At 51.4% G+C, this 19,272-nt stretch overlaps 5 protein-coding genes across 5 annotated transcripts; 3 read left to right on the forward strand and 2 right to left on the reverse strand.

The window, feature by feature from the left end:
• The first annotated feature begins 224 nt into the window (after positions 1 to 224).
• On the forward strand, positions 225 to 3,652 carry KVR01_004767 (uncharacterized protein). Its single transcript, XM_044792772.1, has 3 exons — positions 225 to 2,179; positions 2,240 to 2,642; positions 2,707 to 3,652. The coding sequence occupies exons 1-3, from the start codon at positions 1,349 to 1,351 to the stop codon at positions 3,501 to 3,503; spliced, it is 2,031 nt and encodes a 676-aa protein (XP_044646931.1). The 5' UTR covers positions 225 to 1,348; the 3' UTR covers positions 3,504 to 3,652.
• KVR01_004045 (uncharacterized protein) lies at positions 3,637 to 5,704 on the reverse strand. Its single transcript, XM_044788583.1, has 3 exons — positions 5,510 to 5,704; positions 5,431 to 5,446; positions 3,637 to 5,375 (listed from the first exon to the last, which is right to left on the reverse strand). The coding sequence occupies exons 1-3, from the start codon at positions 5,541 to 5,543 to the stop codon at positions 3,794 to 3,796; spliced, it is 1,632 nt and encodes a 543-aa protein (XP_044646209.1). The 5' UTR covers positions 5,544 to 5,704; the 3' UTR covers positions 3,637 to 3,793.
• A 556-nt stretch (positions 5,705 to 6,260) lies between these two features.
• Positions 6,261 to 7,412, forward strand: KVR01_004585 (uncharacterized protein; the record flags this gene model as incomplete). Its single annotated transcript, XM_044788878.1, has 2 exons — positions 6,261 to 6,377; positions 6,433 to 7,412. The coding sequence occupies exons 1-2, from the start codon at positions 6,293 to 6,295 to the stop codon at positions 7,410 to 7,412; spliced, it is 1,065 nt and encodes a 354-aa protein (XP_044646749.1). The 5' UTR covers positions 6,261 to 6,292.
• Positions 7,413 to 7,708: 296 nt separating this feature from the next.
• KVR01_004116 (uncharacterized protein) lies at positions 7,709 to 8,332 on the reverse strand (the record flags this gene model as incomplete). Its single annotated transcript, XM_044790350.1, has 4 exons — positions 7,709 to 7,785; positions 8,010 to 8,050; positions 8,114 to 8,174; positions 8,233 to 8,332. 4 exons carry the CDS (start codon positions 8,330 to 8,332, stop codon positions 7,709 to 7,711), a joined length of 279 nt encoding a protein of 92 aa, XP_044646280.1.
• A 7,284-nt stretch (positions 8,333 to 15,616) lies between these two features.
• KVR01_004357 (uncharacterized protein) lies at positions 15,617 to 18,620 on the forward strand (the record flags this gene model as incomplete). Its single annotated transcript, XM_044787535.1, has 14 exons — positions 15,617 to 15,793; positions 15,859 to 15,970; positions 16,097 to 16,179; positions 16,266 to 16,360; positions 16,466 to 16,482; positions 16,665 to 16,805; positions 17,034 to 17,261; positions 17,376 to 17,425; positions 17,625 to 17,700; positions 17,763 to 17,878; positions 17,941 to 18,027; positions 18,100 to 18,216; positions 18,296 to 18,380; positions 18,445 to 18,620. The coding sequence occupies 14 exons, from the start codon at positions 15,617 to 15,619 to the stop codon at positions 18,618 to 18,620; spliced, it is 1,560 nt and encodes a 519-aa protein (XP_044646521.1).
• Between the last annotated feature and the right edge of the window lie 652 nt (positions 18,621 to 19,272).

Raw genomic sequence — 19,272 nt, forward strand, 5'->3', positions numbered from 1 at the left:
GCAGCTCTCTGCTTTGGGGAGGGCCTGAAACGCCAATGGCAAGACCGCACAGGCGAGCCATTCCAACCATCAGATTCGCCAATGCGACATGGCTCCTTACATAATCGCCGAGAGCACAAGCAGCCAGGGGCAGGGGGCCCTGTTTTTTGGCCCTCTGCTGCTAATTTCAATTTGGTGGCATTTGGTTTCTGGTGGTGTTTAGGGCTCTTGTCGAGGGGGGGGGGAGGAGATGACGGACTTTTCATTTTATCCTAATCATGCCTGCCTCTGCCTCTGCTGCTGCTTGGTGCTGCTTTTGCCGCGGCAAAGCAGAACACTCTCGATTTCCCACGTTCCAATCGAGAGTCGTGACCGCCCTGCGCCCAGGAGGAAAACCCCCCTTTTCTGTCGCTATAACGGCCACTTGGGATCAACGCAACGCGAATTGGACCACCAGGACCACCAGTGCCGAATGCGTCCGCCATCTGCCCGTGCTCGGTCTGACCCCTGTTGGCCTGCCCGCCAATGCTAGCAGGCTGCCTCTCTGCTGCAGCTGACTGACGACGTCAGAGCTGATATGATAGCGTTTATTATTGTTTTGATTTACTATCATGATTATAGTACCTAGAATTGATCCGATGCGCCACCGAGTCTGCTGCCATTCATGCCACTCGGGATCGGATGCCTTCCTTCTCTCAGCATGTAATTAATAATAGAAGCCAAATGCTAATACCCCATTGAATCATAGTCTTCAGTCACCAAGACGTATGGCCCTCCTTACCCCCATTCTGAAAACCCTCAGACCCTCAGACCGTCGGCATGAACGCACCAAATACACCTACTTGAGCAGGCATGAGAGCGGCACGACTCCAGGCTGAATGAAGCCTGCACAACCGCTGTGTTGGCCCACCAAAGGCCCGGCTGCCTGTGGCTTCCGCTTGGCACCATCAAGAGCCGACGTTGGACTCACGTTGGCCGACTGTTGGGCCTCAGCCATCAATCATAGCCTGGTCGGTCCTTTGAGTGCCACTGGAGTTGATGCATGGGACCTCTGCTGCGCTGCGCCGCGCCGCGCCGCTGCCTGGTGCGTGTCAGCCAACATGTTTTTACACATTTCTACCTGTATCAGCTGTATCAGAGCCGGGGGGTAGATTTGGCAGTGTTATGAATGACAATCCGTGGTCACAGCCATTGCGAGAGTATTTATTGTGGGCATGGAGCACTCGGAAGGTTGTCCCGTCGTCTGTCGTCTCCTTCACCATTCCTACTACCTAAGTAGGTACCAACGCTCTCCATAAGCCACACATCAGGTTACAGGTCCAATTGTTCAAGCTGGTTCATATCCCTTTACCCACGTCGACGAGCAGCCATGGCTACCAACACAGAGGCACTATCATCACAGGTCGCCACCCTCTACCTTCATAGCAGTGACTGGTGGTCAGAGTTCGAAAACTCTAAGGATGATGCCGACCAGCTTAAAGCCCGCATGACAACAATACCCATTGTCCATCGTCTCTCTCGGAACGCCAGCAACAGGTACGAGACTTGCCGTTTCACTGTCAACGATGTCTTGATGCAACAAATTCTCATCGACCTTTTCGAGGATTACCAAGGCTTCGACTTGCACTTGGAGGGCTGGACTTTCCAAAAGCCCTTCCAACCCTTTGTTCACAGATGGGACCGATTGAGCCAACAGCTTGCAGATATGAGAGCTAGTGAAGATGTGCCCCTTGACATGAAGCACGCTATCAATGGTCTGGTGACCTTCCTGGAGCCTGTTCTCGCCCCGTGGGTCAAGGCCCTGGCGGGAACCCGTGCTACAGGCCAGGTGTCCTACCAGGATATCTGGCAGATCTTTCCCCCTTCAGAACTCATTGTCACCACTACACGGGGTGTTCCTCATCTCGGAAGAATTACCAAGTACGAGAAGAAACACGGCGAATGGCGGATCTATTTCGAGAAGCTAGGCTGGGACGGGAACCGCTGCGGCTATGTCAAGGAACGTGTGCAAATCAGGCACTTTGAAGGTGACCGCTATGTGAACTCACTGCAGGTCTATCCAGTGTCTTTCCACAGCGATCGCGAGGGCTTTGAGGCCGCAATGCTTGAACGAGGCAGGAAGTTTGAGCGCCTCAGGGGCTACCATGCCCAGGTTTACAAGGGGAGCATGCATTGCTTTGACGGTGCAGGAAAGAAGCAGGTGAGCTTAATATGGTGTTGTTGTGACATGGACTTGAGGGAAATCTGACAGCAATCGCAGGTTGAGGGCCGTGTCATCATTGATGCATTTGCATACTTCATGTCCACAGGTAACCCCAGGCCCGGCATGCGGTCATTGGACGGGCTAGGTTCGAGATCCAGAGACACGTCGAGAGCCAGGTCTCGGTATGGCTCGCGATCTCACAGTCCAGATGAATATCAGCCGGACGAGTATCGGCCGAACGAGTACCAGTCGGACGAGTACCAGCCGGACGAGTACCCGCCAGAGAATTTTTCCGAAACGTCAGATTCCTACGGATTTGTGGAGGTACCGTCAAAGTTCGAGGATGCCAATGGCTCGGACTTATGGGGTCGTAATGAGGAGCTTCCGCCGCTCACAAGTGAGCAGTGTATGATTGTGGATCCCTGGCTCGTAGCATTTGAGATGCAGACAAAGCGGTGGGGTGAGAAAAGCACTCCTGACCGACCGACTCAATGGACTACGGAAAGGCTGACCAATGTGACCAGGCGTTGTGAACATCGATGGCCTCTCCGACGTCGCCTGGAATTATGACGCCTTCGACAACCTTGTCGTCCCAGATGATGAGAAGCAGCTCGCTTGGGATTTTGTGGAGAGCAAGACCACGTCTAACGAGGCCTTTGATGATTTCATTCCCGACAAAGGCCGTGGCATAATCATCCTGATGTTTGGCCCACCAGGTGTCGGAAAAACTTTCACCGCAGAGGCAGTAGCTGAGCGCGCAAACGTGCCTCTTTACTCGATCAGCGCGAGCGCACTTGGCACAGAGCCTGCAGAGATCGAACAGAATCTCGACAAGGCACTACAGGTGTGCAAGCTGTGGAACGCAATGCTACTACTGGACGAGGCGGACGTTTTCCTAGCAGCGCGGCAGAGTGAGAACATGAAGCGCAACGAGCTTGTTTCCCTGTTCTTGACAAAGCTGGAGTACCACCCTGGCATCCTCTTTCTGACAACCAACCGGGCCTCCGATATCGACTTCGCCTTCCAGTCCCGGGTAGACCTATTCCTGCCATACTATGAGCTTACCGAAGAGGCACGCCTCAAGATATGGAAAAATTTCATTAATCGGGCAGGGAGAGACGGATTCTCCTCTGCCGATATGGAAGCGGGCCTGAAGAAGTTGGCACGTCTGACCTTGAATGGCCGAGAGATTAAGAACCTGGTCAAGACCACCCAGTTGCTCAGCCAGAAGGCTGGTGGCTTTGGTTCCATGGAAAAGCTCTACTTTCTCGCTGAAAAGCGCGTTCGTGCGCTGAAGCTGCTTGCAGAGCGAGGGGCGTGATTTGAACTGTGCGACGAACGGCCTGGACGAATGCGTTACCAAGTTTATGTTAGTCGCCAGTGCCGATGCGGTTCAAATGTTTGATGCTGCCATATCGACATAGATTGAGGAACGTGAGGTATATAATGAAGCTGTGATTTCTTTACTGAGTCGTGTGAATTCTATGTCGCTGTAACCAAAGCGAGCGTGACTTGCGCCAGCCAAGCAGACACTGGCATTTGAGGACATTTTGTCGCACCCACCCGGCCCCTCAACACCGAAGAGCATAATCCCAGAATAAAAATGTTTTTTTAGACCGAATTTGGGCTTGAAGACTGTTGTCCAGATGCCCCCACTGAACCTGACGCTGGCGTCCTCGTCTGTGTGCTGGGAGGAAAAGACCCTATCCTCAACCATTCCGTGAAGCCTGGAGTAATGCCTTCAGGTTTGATCCAGAAGAAAACCTTCCTGTATTCGAGTTCATTACTGTCGTCATCAAGGCGGATGTCCACCTCGTCCGTGATGTCTGCACTCCTGACGCGGAATTGATCTTCTGGCAGCGGTGCCTCGACGTCGCCTGGGACTTCTGGTCGCTCGGGATCAAGGCTTATACCGTGCTCTAGCTCGACGACGCGTATACCGGTGTAGTAGCAACTCCTCGTACTGAAAAGGTTCTCACGCTCGTGTCCAACGAGCGGCATGTGTCTTAGCGCAGCGAGTCTCAAGTCCAGTCGTCGGCAGTTGAGGACTGTGAAATAAAGGTAGGGCATGAACCCCATTTCGAAAATAAACTTTCCCCTCGGTCCGCTCTGTTCTGCCGTGAGGCCGACGAGCTGTTGGACCAGAGATACGAGCTCCTCGAAGTCATCGAGATATTTGTCGTAGACCAGTTCGTTGCTGCTCAAGCAGCACGACGCCCATATAGTTCCAGCGATGCATTTCATCTCATCGAACAAGTTGGAGAGCATCTCCTCCAGGCTCAGAGAGCCTTGTAGCCTGAGGCCTTTGTAGTAATTCCGCCACGGGCCTAATGCTCGACAGATACGCCGTTGCTCTTCGTACAAGTCGTCCGGCTTTGGAATTTGTCGTAGAGGGCCTTGACGATGGCTGAGGCCCAGCCGGATCAGCCGGGCCGTCCGGTTTACCAACCAGTCCCAGGCCGTGTTCCTCTCCGCGGCCGTGACGTCCACGGCCATCGGGTCTGAGACCAGACCGAGAGGCTCTGGGAAGTCACAGGTCTCAACGCCAAAGAAATACGGGAATGTGGCGAGGCGCAGGAATATCGGTTTCAGTTCTTGTCCCGCCCAGCCGGATAGCCCTTTGGGTATGCTATTGCAGATTGTGATACCATGCCGGCAGTGTTCGATGGCCATGTTCTTGTTTCCACGCAATGTTTCTATGCAAATGAACAGCAGACAGACGAGTAAAGTCATGTTCTTGTCACCGGCTGCGGAGATTAATTCCTTCAACGCCAAATTATACTGAGTGATTGCAAAGGTCTCCCTGGATGTCGTTAAGAGTCTGTGGCCATTGTCACCCAGCCCCTCGTACATCGACCCTATGCAGACGAGAGCATGGCGCACTGCTGGCTGCTGCTGACCGACCTGGGAGACGAGTATGTTCCAGAACTGCTTGCTGGAGTGCTGCGAAAGGACGGGTGCTACCTGGGCTTTAAAGAAATCCAGTGCCCGGGCTTCCATATCATTAGAGGTATAGATGGTGCTTGGATTTCGTCGGGTAACAGTCGGAACGACTGTCTGAAGCGTGAGAAGGTCTGCCCAGGAGTATGCTGCCTGGCCGGTGGGAAGGGCTGGGTAGCCTTCGCACTTGCGCCCTGTGGAGGTGCACCTCTGACACCGTGGTTTGGCCTCGTCACATTTCACCTTCCGTGCTCTGTTCCCGATCTCGTGAGTGCTTGGTCGCTCCGGGGACAAGCATTGCGACTCACTTGCACGTGAAGCACCCTGTACAAATTGACTAGTCAGCGTCGGCTGAGAAAGTCAATGATGCTGCTTGCGGACACTAACCTGTCCTCACCTTGGTGCTGCCTTTTCTTGTCATGACCGAGCTGTAGAGTATTTAGATAAGTATGTCAAGAAATTAGGGTTCGAAAATCCAATCCTCGGCTGGGGCGGACCGTGTCAACATCAGGGGAAAAAGAAGATGCAAGTCATGGACGCGTAGGGATGGACTGTTCAAGCTGTCAAGTAAGCACTCTCCTGGTCATCTTCCAAGGTTGGAACACTGCAGGATTTCAAAAGTGGGCGGAGCAATTCCTCAGCCGCAGCACTACGTTCTGCCGCAGCGGGATGACGACTATTACTAACAACCTGTCTCTAAAAACCAGGCTTGGCACTGATCCTGCTTAGAGCTATGGTGACGGAAGAGACACAATCAGCTGTGACTACCAGATGATCCCCCCTTAATGCCGAAAAGGACGCGGATGGAGAGCATTAAAGATGCGTTTTACCTAGGTAGCCGTATCGGAGTGCCTTGTGAAGGGAGCACCACTTGCTTGCCCAGACCTGAAGTGGAAATTTAGAGGAGACGAGGGGGTCGGTCATGTGAGGAGAAATCTCCAGAACAGCCAAGCGGCCCGGGGCTTCATCAGAAGTAGACGCCGAGAAACCGAGCTTCGTGCTCGCTGCCCCAAGTTCCCCTCACCATCGTGAGCATTTATGAAGCCTGGATGAATACATACTTAAGTACCTTCATATTGACGACCACGGGACATCTGAATTCTTCTGTACCATAATAACATATACCTACTAGAAGTCTGTGTAACCTAATAAAATTGATCCATCAACGCTATGACGTCCAATCCGGAATTCAACAGCAACACTACAGGAACCGAAGCGGCCAAAGCTCTGGGGGCTTCAATCAAGGGGAAGAATGGTCCGTGATGCTCATCGAGCAGCACTCGAAGACATGCACTGACCTCGCTTACCAGTTGTCATCACCGGTGTCAGCCCAGCTGGCCTGGGGTTCTCTACAGCAGTGGCAATCGCATCCCAGGAGCCAGCGGCACTCATCCTGGCCTCGCGGACCCAATCCAAGCTCGATGCGGCGGCTGTTGAAATTGGACAAAAGTATCCTGACGTACAGATCCACAAGGTTTCTCTCGATCTCGCGTCCCTCGACTCTATCAAGGAAGCCGCTGCGCAAATTGGTACGCTGGTCGACCGCGTGGATGTCCTCATCAACAACGCTGGCGTGAACTACATGGAAAGGGATGCCGTACAGACGCCTGGGGACACTTGGGTCGACAAGAACTTTTTTGTCAACCATCTCGGCCCCTTTTATTTCACCTACCTGCTGCTGCCTAATCTGCGTGCTGCGGCGAAGCCTGGCGGACCGAAGGGCTCCACACGCATCGTCAATGTTAGTAGTCATGGACATCGGCTCTCCCCCGTTCGCTTCTACGACTATCAGATGTACCACTATGTCTACGATGGAGTTCCCGACAGCCAGAAACCCCCCAAGGGCCTTCCCGAGGGGTTTCTAAAGCTTGTCGACGGCTACCCCGGGTTCATCGGCTACGGACAATCCAAGACGGCCAACATACTGCACGCCACAGAGCTCAGTCGGCGGTTTAAAAAGAGCGGGGATAATATCCTCGCACTGTCTGTCCATCCTGGAACCATCGAAACTGAACTATCACGGAACCTGGACGAGGAGGCGCGGAACACCATCAAGGGTACGGCGCCTCATGGTCACTGGAAGAATCTCGACCAGGGAGCAGCCACGACTATTGTCGCTGCATTTGACCCGAAGCTGGCAGATGTCGACGTCGGCGGTGAGGCATTCGGTTATATGTCTGACTGCCAACTGGGTGACGAACACCTCGCCGAGCATGCCAAAGACACCTACAATGCACAGATGCTATTTCATGAGAGCGAGCGGATGCTAGGGCATAAGACCGGACTGTAGATACGAGGTCGTGGCGAGGGCGACTGCACAACTAATTTGGCCAGCGCATAATCAAGAAATTCCATGATCACATGCCAAGAGACTAGTGAATCGTTACAAAATAAAAAGTCTCCCGTATTAACATATGTACCAACGTAGTGAGTGGCCTAGTTGCTGTCTTATGTACAGACATGTCTCTACCCTGCTTGGCAGTGCTCACGACTACTTAGTTACCCAACCGGAAAGGTAAAGAGGGATGCCTGGTAGCATCCCTCGTGATGCTGTTACTCTGCCCACCGGACGCTTAGCCTCGTAATTTAGGCCGCACCCCCGAGGAGTGCAGCAAGGCCCCCGGCGCCGGCTGCTCCGCCAGCAGCTCCGCCAGCAGCATTAGCTTTACCTAGAATATCTGCTGTCAGCTTCCAAAGTACAGAGGGAAATATCATGATGCGCAGGAAAACATAGCAAAAGAGAGCGGCCTCCTAAGATATTGTTCCACAAAAAAACGATGCAGCATGGCAAGCATGCCGAGGGACCCAGGGGTAACACGGGATAAAAAACAGGTATCGTGCGTCGAGAGGATGAGAGTCCAATGGCCAGGGATTGGAAATTACTTACCACCACCGGCAGCCCCACCTGCAGCTCCAGCACCGCCACCACTGCGTGGAATTAGTGATACGTTGTTGAGTTGAAGGAGACAGAACTCCAGGTGTAGTACTTACGCAGCGCCACCAAGGAGAGCCGCCAGCCCACCCCCGGCGGCAGCACCACCAGCTGAATGATCTCGTCAGTATTTAGACTGCATATAGCAAGAGCTGTCCACCTCAAGTATTCCACTTACCCTTGCCCTTGCCGCCGCCGCCCTTTCCTTGGTGGTGACGGGGCTCAACTGCGATGGCGGTCGCGCCAGCCACGAAGGTGATCATGTAGAGGAACTTCATTTTGAAGAGAACGGACGGAGATCCAGCTCTGAGTGTGTATAATAAAAGAAGGGTGTGGGATTGAAGGAAACTAACGGCTCAGCCGGGATTCTCAAAAGACAATGGAAATGGAGGGTACCTAGGTATGTGCGTAAAGATCAAGGCCGTCTAGAACCGACCTCACATCACGTCGGAAGCAGCATCCTATATACCATGACTCCTCTACAGGTGACTAATACCGGGCCCCTTGAAAATGAGGTTGTTTGTAGAGTAAGCGATCTGCGCAAATCTCCCGCAAATCTGCAATCCACCCGACTGGCCGTTTCGTAACATGGGCGGTGTGGTCTGAACTATCCTGAAGCTGAAGGGGTGGCAGTGAGGAAGTTAGTTTCGTTTCAATGCTCAGACGGATGTCCGCCAAGCCACTGACATTGGCAGACACCAGCCAGCTGATGAATGACGGAGGGAAAGCTAACGTCCGATGAGCAATAAGGGAGCCATGGAGCATAAAAAAAGAAGGGCTCAAGCGACATCTGTTTGAGGAGGCGAGTACGAGCGTCATCAGACGAGGTGAGCCGCCCAGTGGTAGCTGTGTCTCCGATGCGAGCGACGCTTTTTTAAGCTTGAAGTCTGGTGATTGGAGATGCAGACTTGTCGAAAATCAAAACTGGCACGCCAATCCTGGCCTGGGGTCGGAGTTCGCCAAGGACGCCATGGAAACCTGGGCTGGTTTGGAGAAATAGGGGCGAGGACGAGGCGAAGCGCAACTGGCTTGGAACCTCACGCACAAGCGAACATGGCCCGCCATTACAACCCTTACTCAGCATATGAAAACCGAAAAGTTGGAAGATGAGTCGATAGGAATTGAAACAGGTGTTGAAAAAGCACAGGGTGTATGGCCAGGAAATCAATTCGCGCGAGAAAAGGCCTCGGCTCGCCGAGAGGCTCTCGATGCTAAGGGGAAAGGGCCGGCAAACAATACTAATAATCTCATGCAATCACCAAGTGCGTTAGAGATGTTGCACCATATACCATGTCGCTCTCATCGAAATAGCCACATATGGCTTGGGGTGGCTGTGATTGTCGGTCCGATGCGAAGAACTGTTGATTGTCAGGCCCCCTGTTGCTGCACGTATCAGCATCGTTTCTGTCACTCTCGCCTCAATGGAGTGCCCCGAGAGAGGCCCTTTTGCGTTGGGGGAGTGGCCAACTTGAATGGAGGGGACAGGCATTCAAATGATCTTATGCAGCCAGTCGCCAGGTCTATGAACACTGCACACCTCATGCTGGCCGATGCCCAGGTGCGTCTAGACCACTAGGTGTGGCTGGTGCCCAAGGTCGAGCGAAGAGCTACTAGTATATTCAACATCTCCCACCGGTAGATCTCCTCTTCTAGCTCGCATCACCATCGGATAAGATTTTCGTGACTGTTCTCATCAGGCTAACTCAGATAGAGCTAAGCCAGCGTTTGTCGCAAAGTAAAAGAACAGCCGCAGCGTCAAGCTCGAGCTGCGGATGCCGTCTGGGCGAGCTTTTCTTTCCGGGTGAGGCTGATCGCTCGGGCAACGGCAACGTAAAATTACATTGGGCAACTTTGAACCGTACCTAGGTAGATCCTCAGGGTTGATCGTCCATGTAAGTGCTCCACTTTCCGCAGAAAGTGATGTAAGGCGGCGAGATTGCAAATGGCAGACTTCGAGTATTAGCCTATCCGCTGCGCGGCGATCCGCCTTGTGAGGTTCGTATCCACCAACGACAGCCCAAGGGCCGTACCAGGCCCTGGTCTAGCACTCTCCAATGGCCTCCACCTGGAGCATCACAACCTCGCTCTTGCACCGCCACACCTTGATTCAAACGGACGTGGACATTCAAAGAGTATGCCATTTCCAAAAGCCCGCTGCTTGCTGGATCTACAAGACAGCGACGGGCGGTGGGCTGGCAGGGAACAAGCCGGTCACGCTGGCCTAAGCTATCTCCCTTGCGGATATTTAAGTTGACTCTCCTTATCTAAACTGTGCTGGCTAGTTGTTATTAGAGAGAACATTGAAGGGAAGGGGACATGTCAACCTTTGGCAGCACTTGAGGTAGTCTATGTACTCAAGTGCCCTAGGGTATCTACTTAAGTAGGTACCTTTTCAGTAAATACCTATCAGTGTCAATTCGCGGTTCGAGACCCAAGACCACGTCAGAGAACACTTTGTCAACAAGCATAGTGAGCCATCAATGACCTTAGCATAGCACCGCACGAGGCGCCGGCGGCCGTACCGTATGATAGATCACAAGTAAGTTCAAGCCAAGTCGCTCGCTGCCCTCCGGCATGTAGTCGTGCAAACTACACATCATTCACTTACGAGAGAGTACATATTAGCGTATTCAGATACTCAAGCTCAGTCTTGCTAACCAAAGAAACGTGGTGCTAGTCATAGGAAGCGCCGGCTCCGAACCTCACACCGTCTGGCGCCTAAACTTATCGACACCTTTAGCTGTAAAATGTCAAACCTGGTTTATCTTTCAGTCCATCCAGCGCTGATGGTTATAAACAAGGCCCGCCCGTGGGTCATAAGTCGTCTTCTGGTTATCTCCTTCTCCAGTTCAATTTGCGTACGCACGTATCATCAGGCCAGCAACGCCAGCTCACCAGAAGCACTTGATCGTCATTTCTTTTTCTTCCACGTCCTCTCACCTGCGCGATACTTAGGTATTACTACATCATGCGGTCCCCTTTTATTATGGCCACTTTTGTTCTGGCCGGCCTCTCAACCAGTTTGATAATCACTCGTAATCCTGCTCACACTCCTGCTCACACTTTCCCCCTTACTCCTATCGCTACGCCTACCGAGGCTTCAGGCCGCCCTGAGCTGTCTCAGCGTGGCATCGACAAATGGATCCCATTTTTCAGCGAATTGGCCGATGCTCCGAGGAAAATCGTTTCTGAGGTTTTAAACCACGGCGACACCACGGTAACTGTTCCCGCCATCTTGTCGACAGTCACCGTCACCGGGGGGCCAGAGACGCCTACAGGTCCTGTCACCGTGACAGCCACCGTCACAGATGAGCCAGATGCGACCACTGAGCTCGTCACCGTGACGAACATCGTCACTGTGCCCGGCACTCTTACGACCGTCACCCGTACCCGGGAGTCGGAGACGAGCACTGGTCCGGTCACCGTGACAACTACTGCTTCCCAAGAGATTGTGACGACCACTGTGACGACTGTGCCAGTCCCGACAGAGCAACCAACCACGACCCAGGCCGTGCCACCGCAAGGGACCGGTTGCTATCTCCCACTGCCGGGCGGCGGAATTTCTGCACTGCCTTGCGGACCTAGTCTGACATAAGTTTGTGCTCCCCCCCTGGGCAGTTTCTGTTTGATTTGCTAAGCTTCTTAAATTCAGGTTTCTTGCACATGAGGATGTTATTGATTGGTTGGAGGTCCTGTGCTGAATTGCCCTCTCGGGGTGTAGAAACTACCTACGGCTAGGGAATTTGCAACATCTTCCCCCCCTCTCGTTGTGGGCTTCGCAACGCACAGATGTGTGGATTGGATGAATTAAAAGCCAGTGGAATACTCTCCAAGTCCATTATCTTGTGTCATATCAGAGGTGCGAGTTGTTGGTAGATGCAGAGATGGTAATATTTGAAGAACCTAGGTTTTGAAGGGGTTTTTAACACTCGTAATGATCGGTGTCTGTTTGGCTTAGCTATATCTGCGTAATCAGGGGGGGGGAAATTTGTTATGATGAGGAAAATTTTATAGTACTTGAATTCTTGTATGAAGCTTGAGGACCGTCACCCCCAGAGTTTGAAGGTTGTGAGCTGCTATAAATCAGTTGCCTCAGTGACGTTCAGAACGGTGTGAAGCACTGACTAGTCGTCAAACGCCTGGCTATATGGATGGCCTTGCGATGCTGGAAGATCTCAGTTGCCTTCTGATCACACACTCCAGTCATTTCTGATCAAATACCTAGGTAGTCAGAAAAAGCCCCTCAAAGTTGGGGTTTGATCGCCAGCAATTTGAAGAATCCCTTCTTTTTGCTGATTGCATGTGGGCTCCAGACACAGCCGTTAATCAGTGCTGAAAAGACAGCGGAGAGAAGTCAGCGTCTCATCCCCCCCGTCAGACCTGCGGATCGGTACGACTGCCAACGACTGGCTCCCATTTCCGCCGAACTCCAACATCCAGTCCACCGGCAACCTGTCCCTGCATCCTCCATCCCTAGATGAGCTGTTCATCGCATCGGGCGAGTCCCACTCCCACCCCTCGCGAAGAGTAATGAAAGCGGCAATGCGAAAGTATCCCCACCCAAGCGAAGACTTAGTGAATGGTGGTTTCCGCAGTGTGACAAAACGGTGGTTCCGGAAGGTCTCGTGCAAGATCAGGTCGACAGACTCGATCAGATCGGTGCGCGAGCTCTTCAAGAAGAACTTCCAGTAATGGGTACGCGTCATTCCCGAATAAGGCGAGATAGAGGGCGGGACATTCTTGTGTGTGTTGCCAAGCTGCATGATCATGAGTTGCTCTGTTTCGGTGTCTTCCGTGGCGCGCTCTTTATATGGGATCGGATATTTTGACTGGATCTGTGAGGATCGGGCTTCGTCGAGGGCAACTTGGGTCTCGGTCCGGCACAACGGGCACCCGATGAATATGCCATCGATCTCGGGACCGGAGGATAGGCGAAATGACGCGTCTAGAGGCCAAGGCTCAGGTCTTGATGTTGCAATCCATGTCAGCAGGCAAGCATGGCAAGCGGTGTGCCCGCATGCGGTTGCCCTTGTCGGCCGATAAAGCAGTTGTCTGCAGATGGGACAGATGTCGTTGTAGTCAGGCTCCAAAACCTCGTCTTGAATGGCCATGGCAATTTGTGCAAAAGCCTTTTCGTTAATGACAGTTGACGAGGGCTATCTGCTACCAAGGCGCCCAGGTGGTGTTGGCCGAGCGTTATCTTCCAGGCTTGCTTCACTCGTGCGATAGCACTTGAGGGCCTTGATTCGAGGCTTGTTTGTCGGTTGAACGAAATGTGTAATGCCACCACCCGGGCATATTGACCTTGGAATATGAGGACTGGCAAGATATTATATGCTTAAATACCTAGGTACCTAGGTAGTTATGCCAGCGTTGGCTTTTCCACATTTATTTTGAAGCACCAGTTGGCACCAGGCAGAAATGGAGGGTGCCTGGCCGAGCCCCACCCAACGCCCACCATTGATGCATGTATCGCCGGCCGTTCGAGTCATCGGCCAAGTTGCTACCTAGATAGGAAACCAACATTGAAGCGGTAGAGATGGGCGTAAAGGGAAAAGGCGTCAGTTTGAGAGCCTGAGAGCGTGGGCCACCACAGGGTATTGTTCTAAAGCCCCAACAATGCATACCTGGCAGGAGCCTAGGGTTGGTCTCAGGAGCAGCACAGTCTTGTTTCTGGAGGGGAACAATCTTTCCACACACACTCAAGTGTATTGAATCCCATCAGGCACAATTGGTGCCAGACTCAAGAGTCTGTGCCTTGTCGCAAGGGTCAAGCTACACTGGCTGAGACTCTACGTACCTACCTAGGTACCTAGATAGATTTGGATCGGCACCAGATGATCTGACTCACTCTACCAAGCCAGAAGCACAATGCTTACCAGTAACAAATAAACAACAATAGATCTAGAAAACCATCAATGAAGTTCACCGTACAACGCCTTGGATACCAAGTGCTCAACCCTCAACAAAACAGGTTCAGATTCCATCATCTCGCGCTATAGGTGGTCTATTTGTGTCGCTATAATTGACGCTGTCAAGTCATCAATAAGCTTGAAGCTATTCGGAGCTACCAGCCTTAGCTTGGCTGTTAGAGGCTAGCCCTGTGGCTTGGACACAAAATACTTGGAATGGACTTTAAAAAGGCTGCCAGTTCCCCTACAAGCACAAAACAATCTACCACATATCTTGATCACCTACGTGATGCAAAGTCCCATTTATTCAACCATTCGATACTTCGCAAACGGATTCCAAAGGCTGGTGGCAGATCAGGATGGAGCCAAGGATGAATACCCAGAAACAAACAAACGAGGTCAAATTGACACTTTCTACAGCCCAGGCCGATCCCGATCCCGACCCTGAAGAGTATGGTCCGATATACTTCCACAACGAGAACGGAGACTATGGCTTCATGTCAAATTTCTACATAATCACATTCAGGGCACCACACCCAGCGACATGGCTATTTAAGGAAACCGAACCAGTTTCAAGCGGTTTTTCCAGTGCTAGTACCCATTGTGGAGGTACAAGACCTGGCACCATGACATTCCGGCATTCCGAGCAATACTACATGTACTGTAAAGCAATCTACTTTGGCGACGAGAGCGCGGGGAGGGAAATAATGCGCGAAGATTCTGCAACAAAGTGCAAATCCGTTGGTCGTTCCGTCAGAGGTTTCAGAGAGAAGGCGTGGCAAAAGCATGACCTCAAGGTCCGGGTGATGGAAGAAGCCCTGTGGTGGAAATTTGGAGGTGGACAGCTGGAGCTCTGTCTCGAAAATTCTGATGGAAACCTCACTGGTAAGGAGCTCAGGACTAAAGATGACAGGTTCAAGGCGCTTGAAAGCCTAGGGCGGCAGCTACTTGAAACGGGAGACAGACAACTGGTGGAGGCTGCAGGACAGGACCGGTACTGGGGTATTGGGTATCGCCTCAAAGACGAGCCACATATTTGGCATGCTAATTGGGGAAGGAACCAGCTTGGAAGGTGTCTCATGGCTGTCCGAGAAAGACTGAGAACTTTGATTGATGGAGATAGAGAGGATGCGCAGGGGGAGTAGACATACGAGAAAGGGGCCAGTTGACGGGGTATGTGGTTTCGCTTCTATTCCGTATACGTCCGAGGACATACATGGCGCCTTCATACGGTGGTAATCACTCAAGACCCAGCGCTTGGAAAGAATACGATGACGGGGTATGCTTTATCCTGGATGTTGAATCCTTCGTGGCTCATCGGACGTGGTTCCGGTCTTGGACAACACAGGTGGAGATGGTGATGACTACTTGCCAAACTATCGCTGTTAATTAATGGATGCCTCATCCAATTACTTACAAATCTAAAATGACAGTTTCTGTTGCCCTGTCATCTGTGGTCTATCTGCCCGAGAAGTGGGGGCTCGCGAAAAGCCGGTGCTGCAGGGTGACTGACGTGATCTTTGGTGATAATGAGGACAGCCACCCGCTGGCATACTTATGCCATGACACTCCCGCGGCTGCCGAAAGGCTCTCAACATGAAAATTCTGCCAGGTCCTCCAGATACACTGCATTCAGAACAAGACTTCATCATGGGGCTTCAAGAGAAAACAGTTGTTGCTGAAACCAGGCTCGATGGTCCCCACGAACCGTCTGAAGTAAAGACAAAATCGTCCTGGAAAGGATATTTGTGGGACACTTGGACATTACCCCAGGACCAGCGCCGATTGTTGTTCAAGTTGGACGCTTTCGTATTAACTTTCGCTTCAGTAAGTATACTTCACCAAAATCTTACACAAATTGATTGTATGACAACTTCTAAATCAATTTCTAGATCGGTTATTTCCTGAAGAACCTTGATCAGACTAATGTTAATAATGCGTTTCTAAGTGGGATGAAGGAAGATTTGCTGATGTATGGGAACGAGCTCGTCACCAGCACATCCAGTAAGTAGTTCCCTGCGTGCCACTCAGCCAGCCCTGGATTCCAAAGCGATTGCAGTCAAATTGACACCCTTCCGAGTCCCCGCGAGGCTGAAATTAAGCCTGGATTTCTCGCTTACTTTATTCCAGTCTATACTGTCGGATATGTTATTGGCCAAATCCCGTCAAACCTCTTGCTTACACGGATCTCCCCACGATGGGTGATACCTATGGTACGTCTTTGATCTTTTCCCCTGATCAACCATTTACTTCCTGGTCAATAACATGAACATATCCGCCGGCTAATATCCACATGTAGCTCGAGTGTGGATGGGGAGTTGCCACAATTTGTACCGCCTCTGTAAAGTCATACCGGGCTCTCTACGCCCTGCGGTTCCTCGTAGGCCTCTTTGAGTGAGTGCATTTCAATGGGCCCCTCAGGTCTTACTAATCTATTCTCATCTATTGTCATCAATGTCGAAGCTTTCGGCCATGAGGACTGACATTCATACCGTCCAGATCCGGCTTCTATCCAGGTCAGTCTTCAAATTCTTCGATTCCCATGTGTAAATTTCACCAGGAACAGTCTTTTGAATGCCCCGGCAGCCTGCCAGAAATGAGAAACTTTGAAATTTCATGAACATCAAACTGGGATGAATCATTCTCCTCCACATTCCATATTTGTTCACACTTTGCCTTCATGATCTAACAGAACTAGGCATTCATTACATGCTGGGATCGTGGTATACACCCCGTGAGATTGGCAAGCGCGCCATGGTATTCTGGCTAGCTGGCTCTATTGGACAGATGTTCAGTGGTTTTCTCCAAGCTGCAGCTGTAAGCAACTCATTTTCCTCGTGTGTCCTTTCGCTTGGATAAGAACCTGCGGGGTATGGCTTCTGTGCATAGAGATGCCACTATGGGGATGTGGGATTTTTTCGGACGAGAAAACTGCGCAGTTTCAATGTAAAGCTGACTCGTAACTCTACAGTATAAAAACCTGAGTGGCGAAGGAGGATTAGCCGGTTGGAGATGGCTCTTCATCAGTAAGCAGATAAAGAAACACCTCTGGATGATGGAAAAAGAGCCATTTTTAATGACTCCACAGTTGATGGGATAATCACAATCCCGCTCGCCCTGGCTGGTTTTGTGTTCTTCCCTAACATGCCGGGTGGTGGGAAAACCTGGTGGATAACCGAAGCGGAAAGCACTCTCTCAGTGGAAAGAATGAAGGCAGTTGGGCGTGCCGGAAAGCAGCCATGGACACGTGAAAAAGTGAAGAAGATCCTCCGCAGTTGGCATACCTATCTGCTTCGTATGTGGCCCCCCTTTCACTAGGCTTCTCCCAGATCACATGCTCCTGACAGACACTGAGAATCTCCTTACCCATGAACAAACACAATTCATCACATACTAACACTGGGAACAGCATTGTGCTACGTTGTCTGGAATAATGGCTGGGCTCAGCCAGCAATGGGCGTAAGTGTTACCTGCAAGTGAAGAGGTACAGAGAGGCACAGCTGTCATGTGCTACCATGCGAGCCAACATTCCCGGCTGCAGGGTTGTGAACACATCTCAAGACATTTGAGGCTTGGAGAAGCAAATTAAGGGAAATGCCTGCCATTTAGCAGCCAATTTCTAAAGAGAGAAGACTTGCTGACTTGTGGTAACTCTCAGTACTGGCTGAAGAGCTTCAACGAGACTCCAGCCCCAGTGCCGGGCACCTCGTTCTCAGTGGCCGATATCAACGACTGTAAGTCACTCTGGGAGCATTGATTCATCTGAATATCACCTAATACGAGCATCTGACTGCAGTGCCGCTTCCGACTACTGGTATTTTCGTCGTAATGGCTTTGATATGGGGCTGGGTTTCAGATGGGCCGTGTCACGGCCTTCGCTGGCCTTTTATTTATGTCGGTGCCGCTATTACTGTAAGTTCAAGAGCTAAAGCACTTACATTGATGAATCTGTTACATACTAATTGTGGGGTCAGCTGCTTTTCAGTGTCCTCTTGCGGCAAATGCCGCTGTATGAAAACATCACCAGCCGCATGGTGGTTTACTGGCTCAGTCAGATCGGTGTAAGTGTCCTTGGTGGTAACGAACAATGCAGTGCACATGAATCTATCCTTCTCACACAATACTATGAATAGAATGGCGCAGGGCCACTCATCCTGACTTGGATCAATGAAATCTGCTCTGATGACACTGAGAAGAGAGCATTGATCGTGGCATTGGGCAATGATCTGGCGTATGTGGTGCAGGCAGTTGTAAGTCCAACCCGATCAATTTGGATTCATGAGCTAGAAAGTCAAACCTGCATGTTGGAAACTGATGTCGAGTCTACAGGCACCGAACTTTGTTTGGAAAACCACCGACTTTCCCGCGGCTAGGAAAGGGTACCTTTGGTGCATCGTCATGCAAATCCTGCTCGGTAAGCTGGCCCTTGCCCTCCCACAATACTTCTTAGACACTAACAAGACATTTTCACCATGAAGTCATGGTGACTGCTTCTATCCAGCTTCTCCTTTGGCGGGACAGAAAGAAGGCGGCCTCGGCCATCAATGGAGATCTGTTGCCATCGCCATCTCCTAGTGATCACAACCCCGGGGCCTCTTCGAGTGACATCAACGAAGGCCAGGCAGTTACCATTAGTAAATTCTCGCCTGTTTGAACTGGTCGTTGGTGTCTTTAATTTCATAAGGATAGATGCCATGAGAATCATAGGGAACGTCAGTAAATCCAGGGATGGACCCGCTTGTCTCTAGAACATGTTCATCTTTCGAAAAGGTGTCTGGTCTCTTCCTCAGCATCCTTATCTGGTGGAGTTGGGGCTGTTGAGGGCCTTTTCAGTATCCACGATACCAGTCCGGTCTGAGACACGGATCCCGCCTACCTGACTGGATAGTTAGCTCTTCATTAACTCAGGTCTTAATAAAAGTTGTTGGGTCTGAGTGCTGCCTCTTTTTGCTGGAGGTCCTGTCCACATTATGGTGTCATCCCGCCACATCATGCATATCCTCAAGTGTCAGTCTCACTTAATCGCACTGTGGCATGTTCAGGGGAGGTGCTTGATGTGTGGGACCGCGCAGCTACAAAGCTGTCACCCATTTTAGATTGGATATCACATCAGTAAGTATCTCAGACCTTGGTAATCCTGGTCTAGTATCCGATCGCTCGCGAAATTTGCCGTTGTGCTTGAGGTAGTGTTCAGTATCTCTCCTGGGCCCAGCTTCACACCGGCATAGATAACAAAGCACTTTCTATTGTGGCTGGGTTCGCTTCTAGTCCGTATACGTCCGAAGACTACATATGACGCCTTCATA

Source organism: Diaporthe batatas, assembly GCF_019321695.1.
Source record: "Diaporthe batatas strain CRI 302-4 chromosome Unknown Contig00004, whole genome shotgun sequence".
NCBI classification, from domain to species: Eukaryota; Fungi; Ascomycota; class Sordariomycetes; order Diaporthales; family Diaporthaceae; genus Diaporthe; species Diaporthe batatas.